This window comes from Fragaria vesca, linkage group LG7 (assembly GCF_000184155.1).
Source record: "Fragaria vesca subsp. vesca linkage group LG7, FraVesHawaii_1.0, whole genome shotgun sequence".
Lineage (NCBI taxonomy): Eukaryota > Viridiplantae > Streptophyta > Magnoliopsida > Rosales > Rosaceae > Fragaria > Fragaria vesca.
In genome coordinates, this window is record NC_020497.1 from 8,542,480 (window position 1) to 8,557,451 (window position 14,972).

Below are 14,972 nucleotides of genomic sequence, written 5' to 3' on the forward strand. Positions count from 1 at the left end.
TTTCTGTTTTTGCGTTTGTTATTTCTCTTCCATTATAAGCATAACTGGTAACTCCTATTTTTAAATGTGGGACGCTATGTTCAAGACAAGAATCAAATAGCGGTGCATGAATTTTATATATTATCTCTTTTGTAAATGATAATCCAAAATATTAGTCTGATTTACTTAGACAACAATTCTCAGAATTTTTTTTTTAACCAAGACAAACAAAGCAAAAATTGTGCACAAGAGGTCCGTATTTGTCGAGCTGCAACAGCATTTACAAAGGTTATCATCTACTCTGCTCTGATTTTAAAGAAAATAAGCATGCAGACTTTCAAACTAAATATGAGTGAATCAACTAGCTAATCTTTACACATATTAGAAGAATAAATATAGTTTTTTCGATAAAACTAAATATAGTTGATCAAGCTCAAATATGTGCTACACATATTGTTCCTCCAATTGATATTAACATAAAATGATTGAAATCTACCTCAACGCAGACACGAACAGGAACACAGAGGATTTTTTTTTTTTGAAAGTATCTCACACAAACAGTGCCTTATAGCTAAATTGAGATGCTTACTGGCTGAAGACTTGGTTTAAAATTATGGTTGTGCATGTAAGCATGATGTCGGTGAGTTTAGAAAGTCTAACTAAAAATGTTGAGGTATGGGTTTAAATCTCACTAATATATTTAACGACGGGATGAGTTAAGAGATTTTAATAAATTTTATTTTTAATTTAAAAAAATGATGATATGGTTCTGTTTCTTTGTCACAACTCACAACCGATAGAGTTTGCTTTAAGACTTATAAGTAGTAGACTTGAAAGAAGAAAAAAATTAATTAAAAGAATTACAGAAAAAGAAAATAAATAATAAATGAAAGGTGGAGTTCTAGTAGGAGACTGTAGGCTGTTAGCAGTATATATACTGGCCAGAAAGAAAACTAATCGATCAAACCCTCATCAATTCTTCAGACCTAAACCCTAGCTCGACTGGATTGTTATTCTGTGAGTTCTCTATCTGTCTCATGATCATTAAATTAGATTTGATATTTGCACTATATATATATTCTTTTAGTCAATAGAAAACAACGCTCAAATAGTGAGGATTGGAAAAACTTGTGTCGAATTGCTTTTGCCGAACACGTTAATTTGGAATATTGGTGCAAGTCATATACCTTCTTCTTCTTCCTTTTGTTTTCCGTTTTAGTTTTTTTTTTTATCATATTGTAGGGTTTACTGAACAACGGATAACGAAAGTAATATGTTATTTGCTTGGTTTGTTTTGTCGTAAAGAGACTTTTTTCTTGTTTCGTTCTGAGAAACGTAGTGAAATCTCAGTGGGAGGTTTAGTTGGTTATTTGTTCAAGATTTTTGTTTCGCCAACACTGTCCACATTGGTTCTTTTTTTTTCTTCTCTCTCTCTCGAGTGGGTGTGATTTTACATGTTGAAAGATGATATTCCTCTTTCACAAAAGAAAAGATGATATTCCAGAGATTTTGACATAGTTAAATTCGAGCGATCGATGTTACTGATCTTCAGTAACCATGAGAGGCTTATATATGCGAGATTGATGTTACTGATCTTCAGTGACCAGTGACCATGAGAGGCTATTAAATCCAGTAGCTGTCGCTTGCTGGCTAGGGAATTTTTCCTTGTATTACAATATATTGTTGCTTTGATGTTCTTGTTTGTGGCCTTGGATCTCTTATTATATTTCCATTGTTTCTCTACTGTAGGTTTGGTAATGTATCGGTACAATTCCTCAGGAATGGACAGTGGTGAGTTTGACTCAGTTTTTTGTATAATACTAAAGCAGGGTTGCAAGATATTTATTTGGTTAATGTTATGTTGTTTCAGCAGGAAAATTGGAACAGTCTGCGTATGCAGACTATCTTAACACAAAGAAAATGCTTGGGAGGAGTGAAACCCACAAGAAAGAACTCATGAGGGCGCTTGAACAGAGTGAAGCTGAAAAAGAAGACCTTAAGAGACGGATTGATAAATGCGAAACAGAAAAGGAAGAGCTCAAGAAGGATCTTGAGTGGAGCGAGGCTCATAAGCTCGATCTAAAGATAGAGCTTGAGAAGAGTGAAACTCATAAGAAAGAACTCAAGAATAAAGTGTCTGAGTTGAAGGGTGAGGCTGATAAATGTTTCATGAAGAAATTAGAGTTTATGAGGAGTAATCTTCAACAAAAACACAGTAGAGAGAGTAGATATGTTGAGGAAAAATTCAATATGAAGGAATCCGAGACAGTTGAGCTTAAGAAACAGCTCGAGAGGATTGAGGCTCAGAACGAAGATCTTGAAGCTGAAAAGGAAGAACTTCAAGCGGAAAAGAAAAAACTTGAAGGTGACATAGAAAAACTTGCAACTGAAAAGGAAGAGTTTGAAACTGATAATATATATCTCGAGGAAGAGCTTAAACAGAATGAAGCTCAAAACGAAGATCTTACGAAACAACTTCGTAAGACTGAAGCTGATAAGAAACAGCTAAAGGAAACTCTTGAGGAGAGCGAAGCACAAAACAATCATCTTGTGGAGAAGCTTGGTTTGAGTCAAGCTGTAATTGAAGATCTTAAGAAACAACTTGAGCAATATGAAGCTAAAAATATGGAACTTGAAACTAAAAATGGACGGCTTGAGCAAGAACTTGAGGACAGCAAAGCAGAAAAAGTAGAGATTCAAGAAGAACTTGAGCAATGTGATATGCAACTGCAACAACTGGTTTGTTCTTTTTTTTTTTTTTGATAATTAGTATCAATTGTCCTTTCTTTTTCGGACTAATATGCTGATTTCTTTTTCTGACTAATATGCTGATACACTTATACATGTAGCAAGCTGAAGATCAAAAGGAAGACCTTAAGAAAGAGCTCAAGCAAACTGAAGTTGAAAAGGAAAACCTAAAGAAAGAACTTGAAAACAGTGATGCTCAAAAAGAAATTCTTAGGCAAATGATTGAGCAGATTGAAGCTGAAAAGAAACATATTGAGGTAAAGCTCGAGGAGTGTGAAACTGAAAGAGAAGATATAGAATCTGAAAAAGAAGATCTTGAGGAAAGGCTCGAGGCGTGTGAAGCGGACAAGGAAGATCTTGAGCAAAGGCTTGAGGCATGTGAAGCGGAGAAGGAAGATCTTGAAAGTGAAAAAGAAGATCTTGAGGAAAAGCTTGAGCAAAGTGAAGCTCTAAATGAAGATCTCAAAAAAAAGATTGACCAGGATGAAGTTGTAAGAGCAGATCTTAAGAAAGAGCTTGAGCAGAGTGACTCTAAAAAGACAGAATTAAACAAAGAACTTGACCAACAGGAGTCGAAGCTAGAAAAAGTGGTATGTCTTTTTTATTTTCTAACTTTATAGTTCATATCAATTTTCTTTCATCTTTTTGGATTAAAAGTATGATTTACTACTATCCTAACCCGAGATACTGTTATATATGTAGAAAATTAGAGAAGCTGAAAAGGAAGAATATTATAAGAATGAGCTTGCACAAAATCAAGCGGAGAAACAAGATATTAAGCAAGAACTTCAGAATAGCGAAGCTATAAATAAAGGTCTTCAGAAAACACTTCAGGAGAGTGATGCTGAGAAGGAGGAACTTAAGGAAAAGCTCAAGAAGAGTGAAACTGAAAAGGAGAAGCTTAAGGTAGTTGTTGTGGAGATAGAAGCTAAAACAGTTGACCTTAAGACGGAGATTCAGCAGATTGCAGCTGGAAAGAAAGCGTTTGTCAAATTACTAGACGAGAGGAATCAACTGAACATAAGGGTATTTTTTTCTCTTAACTAAAATTTTCTAATGTACATTCTGAGTTAATTGAAACACACACTATGTACCTATGCAGCAGAGCGAAGGTGAAATTGAAGTTGTTAAGATGGAACTTGAGAAGACCAAAGCTGAAAAGATAGCATTTATAAAACAGAGGGAAGTTGAAAGTGAAGCATTTAAACAGCAGACTGAAGTTGAAGTGGGAGCTATTAAGAGAGAACTTGAGATGAGCAAAGCTGACATTATAACATTTAAAAAGCAGAGTGAAGTTGAAATGGAAGCTCTTAAGAAGGAACTTGAAGTGTGCAAAGCTGAAAATACAGCATTTACAAAGCTACTTGAGCAGCGTGATCTGGAACTTCAACTATTGATAGAACACACGGTATTCTTCTTTCTTTTGAATCTGTATTAAAATCAGTTTTATTTAAATTAAGATCAAGTTAAAATTGGACCATGAACTAGAACACAGTATTATGTTTTTTACACATGCATGTATTCCACATGTATATTAAAATTACAGTGACTGGTTTATCCCCAACACTTGTCATAGTGCTTTGTATGCTTCAGATATTAGGATGGTATATATGACAGGTAAACCCTGAAGCTGATTGAATTTTTATATGCTTGTTTCAGAATAAGAAGGTTACTTCACAGCAAAACAAAGTTGATGACTTGCTAGCAAACTTAGCAGAAGAACGCCAGGTTTGCTTTTGTAATTTTCAATTTATAATATAACGATGAATTATATTATAAATATGTGTAAATATTGCATGAACTTATGATTTACCTCACGTTTTCTTTTGCTTTGTACGATCGAACAGAAATGGCAGAGTGAAAAGGAAAGACTTCAGTGCATTAATGCTGAATTGGAACAGCAGCTTGAAGATGTCAACAAGATAAACATCAGCATAGAAGAAGAAGAAGAAGATGTTGGTGATGATGATGAGTCAGCAGTTGTTGATGATTCGTGGTTGAAAATTTAAAGCTTCATTCATTAGTAATAACTATGAAGGCCAATCCTGATGTAGCCTCGCTACGTTTTAAGGTCGTCACCTACATGAAGGCCATTGTTTGCCTTTTTCTTTTTAAAACTTTAGACATTCCATAGTTGTGCTTTTCACTTTTTCAAAATGTTATATTGAAGGTGCTTCATCTTCTAAAAATGCCTTGTTTTCTTGTTTTCAAAATGCCTAGTTATGCAGTATGTTTATTTTGTAATTCCTTGCTTTGTAAGTTGGTGTACAATCTCGGACGGGTTCGCAAAAGCTTATAATATGCCAAGTGGATAGTCTGCTACCTTCTTGCTGACCTACAATAAAAAAAGGGGACCGGGAGCTTCCAATCTTTCCTCCTCTGAAGTTTAAGTCAGTATATGGTGGTTGAACGTAATTACTGAGGATAGTTATGATACCTAACAAACTGGCGGCTGGGCCATATTTATGGTCCAGAGTGGATTCTCTTCACCTGAAAACTGATGTGGGACAACTGTCTTTGTTGTTACTTCACATCCAACTCCCTTATGGCTTCTGAATCCTCCCCCAGCCCAATACTGCATCCAGGATCGAGCCCGGCCCACCCTACTTACTGGTGGATACTTCGGGGTGGCCTCGGTTGTGGTGGAATGTCTGCTGGTTTACGGGCTTGTGAGGTTGTTTTATGCACAACTGACTACAAGTCCCCCCAAGTTCCCGTTCAAGACATATCTTGAGTGGGGACTTGCTAAAATAAGCCCGTAGACCAATATATTTCAAGTGTATCCCGCCCATAGTCCCCCCAAGTCTGGACTCATGACGTGGTTTGAACGGGTGTTACAGTCTTTCCTGGACAAAGGTAGCGAACCCTTTTCTCATCCGGTGTTGCTACTCGAGTGACGAGGTGTTAACGTCGCCCGTGGTTTATCAAGCCACTTGCTCCGTTATTAAAGGGATGATATAAATTGCCCTGCCCCGATGTCCTGGAAACACTGACCCGGGACTTAACATTTCGAAAGGCAGTTGTTACATGCTTCCCTCTGGTTATACTTATCCGGGATGGGTCGTTCCTTGGCCTAACACTGTCGGTGACTTACCAGAGGTTGGTCTTACGCTGGGTCTTACGATCTCGCTGATTCTCAACCGAGATTGGTCTTACACATGCTCTTCATGATCTCGATGACTGTTACCCGAGATGGGTCTTACACGTGCGCTTCATGATCTCGGTGACTCGTACCCGAGATTGGTCTTACACGTGCGCTTCATGATCTCGGTCACTCTCACCCGAGATTGGTCTTACACTTGCGCTTCATGATCTCGGTGACTCTCACCCGAGATTGGTCTTACACTTGCTCATCATGATCTCGGTGACTCTTACCCGAGATGGGTCTTACATGTACGCTTCATGATCTCAGTGACTCTCACCCGAGATTGGTCTGACATGTACGCTTCATGATCTCGGTGACTCTCACCCGAGATTGGTCTTACACTTGCGCATCATGATCTCGGTGACTCTTACCCGGGATGGTCTTACATGTACGCTTCATGATCTCGGTGACTCTCACCCGAGATTGGTCTTACACTTGGGAGTGTGCGCATAGCAGTGACAGGGGCATTAAATGCATGCACGCCAGATGTTGCAATATTCCTGGGCAACTGCCAAGCAATTAATGCACGTCGCTTCACTCTTCCTTCTTCAAGAAGCTACGGCAGTTAAGCTACGTGGCACCATCCTGCGGTTTGATCGGCTAGCTAGGGGTGCCTCGTTTTCGGGTATTGGTTTTTTTTAATGCGTCGGTTCATGGATCGAGGCGACTGTTCACTGGTCGTGTATAAATTCTCCCCCCCCCTTTTGTTTTTCGTCTTCACTCTCACTTTACTCTATTCGTTGTTATGTGTTTCTCTACTGCGCTGGTTTTTCTGCGCTTTGCTCTCTGATTCCTGTGCTTCTTTCTGCTCTCTCTCTTTTTGTTCCCTGCTTGCTCTCAACCCTGCGATTGCGAGGTGTTTCCCGACGTCTGCGTTGCCGGCGTTGCTACGACGTCGAATTTCTGGTAAGGTTTTCTTCATTCTGTTGCGCTTTGTTCCGCTCCAGTGATGTTTGTTTATGTTTTTGCCTCTGCTTTGGTTTTCCCTGCGTTTGTGTTGCTTTTGTGTATGGCTTTAGTTGAAACTGGGAATGTTAGGATTTTATGATTCTAGGTGTTTCTGAATTTAGGCTGTGTTTCTGTTTTTTTTTTCTTTGCGCTTGCTCCCGGCGGCGCACACTTAGGATTTGCTTATATTAGGGTAGATGGATTCCCGGAGTACAACCGACTTAAGTGGGGCTAGCACATCCTCTCGGCCGATAATGGATGACGACGAGAGGATGGAGGAGTATATTAGTAGGCCATCCTGCCCGGGTGAACCGTCTTCGACTGGAGTACCCGCTCGGCAAGTGAACTGGGCGGAGAGAGTTTTTCACGGTGTCCCGATGACAAACGTCGTCAACTCGGCCAGGCGATATATCTTGGAGGATGGAACTGTGTGCGACGAACCGGAGGGCAGCATGACCCCGACCGAGATCAACCAATTCCGCAAAGACTAGGGCATCCCGGATTTGATTACACTTCGCGGCCTTTACGAGGGCGAGTTAGCGTGCTGCCCGAGAGATGGCTTCATTGCTGTGCACGAGCACATGTTTAGGAACGATTTCTCCCTCCCGCTTCCTCAGTGCGTGCAGTACCTGCTGAGCATGCTTCATCTAGCTCCCGGGTAGATTCCCCCAAACCAATGGCACCAGTTGTTGTCACTTGGCTGCTTGTATTACTTGTCCGAGATGGGGTTTCCAACTATCAACGAGTTCCGAGCTCTCTATCGCCTCTTGTACTCAAAAAAGCAGAATTACGCCGGGTGTGTTTCCTTCGCCGCTCGGGTTTACTTGTCTCCCGTTACGGATCTGCCTACATCTATTAACAACAACTGGCGCACGAAGGTTGTTCTTGCCGGGGGTCGGTGGCAAAGGAATTGCCCCACATATATCGTGCCTAACCGGTTCATGTATATCTGGGATCAGTCTTTCTCGTTATCAGAAATCGAGAAGAAACGGATTAGCCGGATATTTGCGGCCTGGCCCTCGGACAAAGATCGTAGCTCGTACAACTTAACCCGGTGGGGCTTGCTAGTTCACTGTGAACTCGGCCGAATGCCGGGTGGGGTTCCAGCTTAATGTCTCAATTATTGCTTATACTTGCATTTGTTCACTGTTTCTTGTTCTCTGCTTTCTCTACTAACTGTTGCGCTTGCTGGCAGCCAAGGTTCCCAGACGTAAGCTTCGCCCCTCACACCCGCGCGACATGGCTTCGGACCTGGACTTGCTGCATGACCTCCTGGAGGTCGGAAAAACCGCTTCACACACTGAAGTGAATGTGGCTGACTCTACCGCCCGGGTTTCAGAGATGCCCGTGCTCATGGAGATTTCCGACGAAAGGTATGGGAGGCCACCTCATGACCTGGACGAGTCCAGGAGGAGAAGTGACGTTGTCAACGTCAACTTAGGCGAGAAGAAGAAGAAGAAACCCTCATCCAAGAAGTCAAAGTCTCAGCGGGACGACACTGTGACTTTGACCGGCTTGAGCGTGACTGGGGCCTCTCCACCTCTAAAGAAGCAGAAATCAGCAGGTCCCTCAACCGGCAGACCCGTAAGCCTGGGAGCCCTCACCCCCACTCTTCCCTAGATTCGAAAGACCCCCATTCGGCAAATACTGGACGAGTATGGATGTGCCGATGAGAAGTTCTTCCGTGGCATGGTAGGTGATCTGAAGGGAATCGAACTGGACCGGATCAGGGTAGGGTCTAACACTCCCCAGCAGAACCGACAATACGCTCGGAAGGCGATGATGAAGGTAGCCGTCTCCCTACTTATTCCAACTTACTACCCGGGATGCTGTACTTACTCTTTTTAACTCTTGCAGGCCCTCTTCGCCGTCTATGCCATTGATGCCAGCGAAGACTCAAACAAGATGAAGGAGCGCTTAGCTAGCTTGAATGATCAAATCACCTACCTCCAGGCCGAGCAGAAGAGGGTGGAGAAAAGCTTAGAGGCCGAGAAGAAAGAGAAGCTCTCGCTGGCGGACAAGCTTGCCAAGCTCAACCTTCATACCCAGGACCTTGAGGGAAAAGCCGAGCGGGTGGCAGCTTTGGAGTGCGACATCGACACGCTTCAGCGGGAGAAAGTTAAGCTAAGGGCTAAGCTAAAGGAAAAGGATGACCAGATTCTCGACCTGCAAGGCCAAATTCCCTCCCAGGGCGAGCTTGCCGTGGCGAAGTTTAAGGAATCGGACGAGCTCAAAGCCGCCCGGGATAGTGGGATCACCGAGAAGTTTGGCGAATGGAGTCGCCTTGGATATCTGGACAAGGCGAAGATGACCGCCGATGTGATCGCTGCCCGGGACGCCAGGGAAAGGGAGACCAAGTCCAAGAAAGCTGCTGAAAAAGAGCTTCAGGAGACAGGCAAGCCGTTCGAGAAGGTCGCTGACAAGGGCGCCGAGGAGGACGACAATCAGGCCAAGTCGTCCGGGGACGAGGAAGAAGACGACCAGGGGGCATAAATTGTAATTTTACCCTCTTTTTGCTTTTTTCTTTTTTTTCTTTTTTTTTTTGTTAAGATAATGGCCTCGTGCCCTACCCGGTGACTATATGTCCCGGTGATTTTTGTAAATTCTCATTGGTGGTACACGCCCGGCATGGCGAGTTTTAATATATTATGCCTCTAATTTTATTACTTGGTTTTCTTGTGCTACATATTTGTATTAGGCCTATCCCACTCGGTGTTATTGGGGACTGCAATAACTTTTACCTCTCGGTTTTACTTGCTTAACACTGTATTCAATTGATTTATGCCTCCCGGTGGATTACCATCCCGATTAATTTTACTCGGGATTTAATTGATGCATGCCTCCCGGTGGATTACCATCCCGATTGTTTTTACTCGGGATTCAATTGACTTATGCCTCCCGGTGGATTACCATCTCGATTGACTTTACTCGGGATTCAATTGACTTATGCCTCCCGGTGGATTACCATCATTAGAGTTTGAATTTAACTTCCCCATTCTTATATAGTCTTTCAAAACGAATGAAGGCGTCCTCCGGGATTTATTATCCTCCCGGGGGCCGCAATACTTACAAATGTAAACTTTGAGGGTGGGTTTCGTTCCCATTTCACACTGGATAGAATCTCAGGTGCTCTGTATTCCAAGGGCGCCCGATGACTATCCCATCCTGATCCCGAAGAAAGAAAGTTGCTGAACCGACCTCTTTAACTATCTCGTATGGCCCTTCCCAGTTCGGATCCAGGGCTGCCGTCTTGGTCATGATTTTCTTCATTACCTAGTCCCCCAGTCCCAACGTCCGGGTCCTAACTCTATTATTATAATGGCGTGCAACTCGCTGCTTGTAGACTTGGTTGTGTAGGTCGGCTCGCTCCCTTTTCTCCTCGATAAGATCAATGTTCAAACGGAGACCCTCCTCATTGGTTGTGGCATCGAAATTTTCGACCCTTCCCGATGGTATTGACGTCTCAATTGGCAAAACAGCCTCCGTCCCAAATACCATGCTGAAAGGAGTTTCTCCTGTTGCTTCTGTTGCTGTGGTTTTGATTGCCCATAATACCTCCGGCAGCTTTTGTGCCCACAAGCCCTTTGCGTCGTCTAACTTCTTTTTGAGGAGTTTTTTTATGATCTTGTTAACTGCCTCCACCTGACCATTGGTCTGCGGGTGCGCCACCGACGAGAAGACCATCTTGGTACCCATGCTCTTCGTGAATTCAATCAGATGGTTATTATTGAATTGTGTGCCATTATCCGTGACGATTGCCTCTGGGACCCCGAATCTGCAATAGATGTTCTTCATCAAGAAATTCTTCACACACTCGGTGGTTATCTTCCCCAGGGGCTCTGCCTCCACCCATTTCGTGAAATAGTCAACAGCTACTATCACGTACTTGAACTGGCCCGGAGCCGTAGGCAGTATCCCGATGAGATCAAGGCCCCACTGTGCAAAAGGCCAGGGTGACAACAATATTGATAGGACAATGGAAGGGGAATGTATCACGTTGGCGTGCAAATGGCATTTACGGCATCTCGCCGACATCTTATCTGCCATGGCGCCCATGTTGGGCTAGAAGAACCCTGTGCGTAACGCCTTGTGTGCTAACGACCGGGATCCAAAATGATTCCCGCACACCCCTTCATGGATTTCTCCCATGATCACTTCTCCTTCCTTCGTTACGCACTTGAGGTTCGGGAGATTGTAACCTCTGCGGTATAACTTCCCTTTCATGAGGGTGTATCTAGCACATCTCGATTGCAACTTTCGTGCCTGCCACCTATCCTCCGGGCATACCCCCGCCTTCATAAACTCGATTATGGGGTCCATCCACGTTGGTTCTCCAGGTCCCATCTCGACCATGAATATCTCAGAGATTGTCTTACTGACACTAGGCTGCCCAAGCACCTCAATCTTTGCCTTCTTTCTGCCTTTCCCGGGCCCTCCGGTGGCTAGCCGGGCGAGGGCATCTTCATGACGGTTTGCTTTCCGAGGGATGTGAGAGAGAGAGGCCGATTTAAAACGTTGCATGAAGGCTTTTGATAATGCTTGGTAAGAGTGCAACTGAGGCTCCTTAGCTTCAAAGCTCCCGTTGACTTGATTTACAACCAACTGTAAATCACTAAATACTTCCACTCTTTCCACTCCGATGCCCCGGGCGAGTTGCAATCCCCCGATTAAAGCTTGTTTGATGTCTTGAATTGGAATTCCAAGGCGTACTCATGTTTGAATCCATCGGGAGTCTCTAATATTATTCCCGCCCAGCTTTTATTTCTCGTCACCGAGCCGTCCACATAAAGTCTCCAGAGTTGAGCCGGTGGCTTCTCGCTATGCATCTCATTATCCGTTCCGGGACCATTGCCCTCCTTGTTGGCCTCAGAGGATACTCCCACAACTTCCGTGGGAGCGGGCTCAGAGGACTCCCACAACTTTCATGGGTGTGAGCTCTGATATAAAGTCAGCCGCTGCTTAACCCTTGATTGCCACTCTTGGCCGGTAATGGATATCAAATTCCCCTAGCTCTATTGCCCATTTCACCAGCCTCCTGCTGATTTCTGGCTTTTGCATAATTTGCCTGAGGGGGTGGTTAATATAAAGGGTGATCGAGTGTGCTTGGAAATAGTGTATGAGCTTTCTAGCGGTTATAATAAGTGCCAAAGCCAACTTCTCTACGTCCGGGTACTTGCTCTCGGCCGGTGTGAACCCCTTCCCGGCGTAAAATACAGCGTGCTCGACATCGGACTCTTTCCTTATCAAGGCCGAGCTAACCGCTGACTGTGAAGCCGCGATATACAGGTAAAACATCTCGCCCGGGATTGGTTTTGACAAAACCGGCGTGGACGTGAGGTATGTCTTTATTTGTATGAATGCTTCCTCCTGCTCGGGTCCCCATATTATCTCCTTACATCGCTGGTCTTTCAGCAACCGAAAGAAAGGGGCACACTTATCCGTGAGTCATGACACAAATCTGGCAAGGGCGACAATCTTCCCGGCCAATGAACTCACTTCGTTCCTCTCTTTAGGCCTTTCCATGTCCAATATGGCTTGGATCTTTTCCGGGTTGGCTTCAATCCCCCTCCTGTTAATTATATGTCCTAGGAATTTTCCTTTGACAACCCCGAAGATGCATTTCTGAGGGTTCAATCTCATCCCGAACCTCATTATGACCTCGAAGACCTTCTCGAGATGCCATATATGCTCCTCGGCCTTTAGACTTTTGACCCGCATGTCATTGACATATACCTCCATTATTTTCCCGAGGTACTCGGCGAACATGACATTCATCAGTCGCTGGTAAGTCGTTCCCGCATTCTTCAGTCCGAAAGGCATTACCTTGTAGCAATAAAGGCCCCTGTCCGTCGTGAAAGTTGTATGCTCCTCATCCCTTGGATCCATCCGGATCTGGTTATAGCCCGGATAGGTGTCCATAAAGCTTAACAATTCGAATCCGGACATGGAATCCACCAGTTGGTCTATTCATGGGAGCAGGAAACTGTCCTTTGGGCACGCCCTGTTGAGATTTAAGTAGTCTACACACATCCTCCACTGCCCGGTTGACTTCTTTGGAACCATGACCACATTGGCTAACCACTAGGGGTATCTGACCTCCCGTATAAACTTTATGTCTATCAACTTTTGCACTTCCCCCCTCATTGCTTCATACTTTTCTGACTTAAACGTCCTTCTCTTTTGCCGCACGGGAGGGGATCCTTTCTTGATTCCTAGCTGGTGTGTTACGATTCCGCTAGATATCCCAGGCATGTCTCTATACGTCCAAGCGAAGGCCCCACTATTTTTCTTTAAGAAGTTCATCAAGGCCGCTCGTACCCCTAGTGCCTGCCCTGTCCAGATGGTCACTTGCCTATCCAGGAACTCCTCTGAGACTCATGATACCATTTATGTTTCTTCTGCCGACCCCGGACGCTCCTCATCCGAGTCGGTATCATCCCTTGGATCTACATAAGGATCCTAGGGGGATGCCATGGCTTGGCTCGCCAACAGAACCTCGGATCTTTTCCTTCCATTGTCCATCGCATAGCAACTCCTTGCTGCCGCTTGGTCTCCCCAGATCGTAATGACGCCGGTCGGGGTTGGGACCTTCATCATCAACATATGGCCGGCAACAAAAGACTTCAGCTTCCATAACGCGGGCCTTCCCAAGATCCCGTTATAGGACGACTCGCAATGGACCACGATGAACTCAACTGTAGCCCGGGTAATTCCCTCTCGGCCTTCCATACTTACCCCAAAGATGTCTGATCCTAGTGGCTGGACCACATCACCCGAGAAGCTGATCAGCGGCTCATGGTCTTGTATCAACTTGTTACTTCCTCGATGCAATCCTTTCCAAGCACTCCTGAACAAGACGTTGATCGAGGCTCTCGTGTCAACCAGGATCTTCTTTATGATATAGTGGTCGAGTTGCAATGTTATTAGGAATGGGTCCTCGTGCGGCCTTATCCCCTCCTCTTCCTCTTCTAGGAAGGTAACGGACTTCCAACCGGCTGTTACTTGCTGATTACTGCTACTTCCAAAGGCGAAGATCTCCCGGCCATCCCTGGATCCCGTACACTGCTTTTTTGCCTTGTTGTTTCTATTATCTATACGGGACCCACCATGGATGGTGTTGATTGTCCTGTATACCTCAATTGCCCCCACATGCCTCTGCCTAGGCACATACTGCTGCAGCTTTCCTTGTATCCGGCACTCTACTGCCTTTTTCAATTCTATGCAACTGTTAATGTTATGGCTTGCTTCCCTGTGATACCCACAAAATTTTTCGGTGTCTTCCTTGGTGAGTCGGGAGGGGGGGAACTTTCGGGCAGGGGGAGGTGGGATGGCGGACTTATTCTCGTTCCATATCGCCTCGTAGGTGGCGTTGAGCGCCGAGAAGTGCTCCTGGCTTGCCTGTGCCGTCCTTGTGTACCCGGTATCTTGGTAAAGCCCTTTTGTCTTTCCTTGTGTGTTATGCTGCTTCCCTGCCTTTCCCCAGCTTCTTTCCTTGTGCCTCTTTCCAGCTGGGTGTGAGTTTGGCTCTTGCTCCCCCGTCCAGGCCCTTATCTCCTGGACCATTTGTACCAGCGATCCTCCTCCTTGCTCTCCGGCTTTCCTCTTCCCGGCCGAGGTCCCTCCATACGTATCATGGTCTGCCTGCACATGTCTGACCGCCATCTCCATAAGCTCATCGTAACCTTGCTGGCATTCGATTCTTACTGCATACATAAATTTTCCAGGGAGCAGTCCTTGAATGAATGCCTCCTCTGCAACCTTCTTGTCAAAGTTCCTGACTCTGGCCGTGGCATCTTGCCATCGATTCACGAAAGCTTTTAATCCCTCACTCCTATCTTGCTTTACCTTGACCAACTGGGCGGTATTCTGCCCATCCGTTCGTAAAATGAATCTATTGACGAACTTGTCCGCCAGTTCTCGAAAGCAATCGATCGAGCTTGATGGGAGCTCGTAGAACCAACTCAGTGCTTCCCCTGCTAATGTTTCCTGGAACATATTGCAGCATATTGCATCCGAGTACCCTTTAGCGTTCGTGTGAGACTTGAAACTATCGAGGAAGAGATGGGGGTCTCGATCTCCATTGTAACTCAGTTTCAGTGGCTTGGCTGCACTCGGCTGGACGGACCGGACGATCGCTCTTGTGAACGGTCCC

At 44.7% G+C, this 14,972-nt stretch overlaps 1 protein-coding gene across 1 annotated transcript; it reads right to left on the reverse strand.

Moving 5' to 3' along the window:
* Positions 1–10,882: 10,882 nt before the first annotated feature.
* Positions 10,883–12,115, reverse strand: LOC101300577. The gene is made up of 2 exons (XM_004308481.1): positions 11,785–12,115; positions 10,883–11,505 (listed from the first exon to the last, which is right to left on the reverse strand). The coding sequence occupies exons 1-2, from the start codon at positions 12,113–12,115 to the stop codon at positions 10,883–10,885; spliced, it is 954 nt and encodes a 317-aa protein (XP_004308529.1).
* Positions 12,116–14,972: the final 2,857 nt, after the last annotated feature.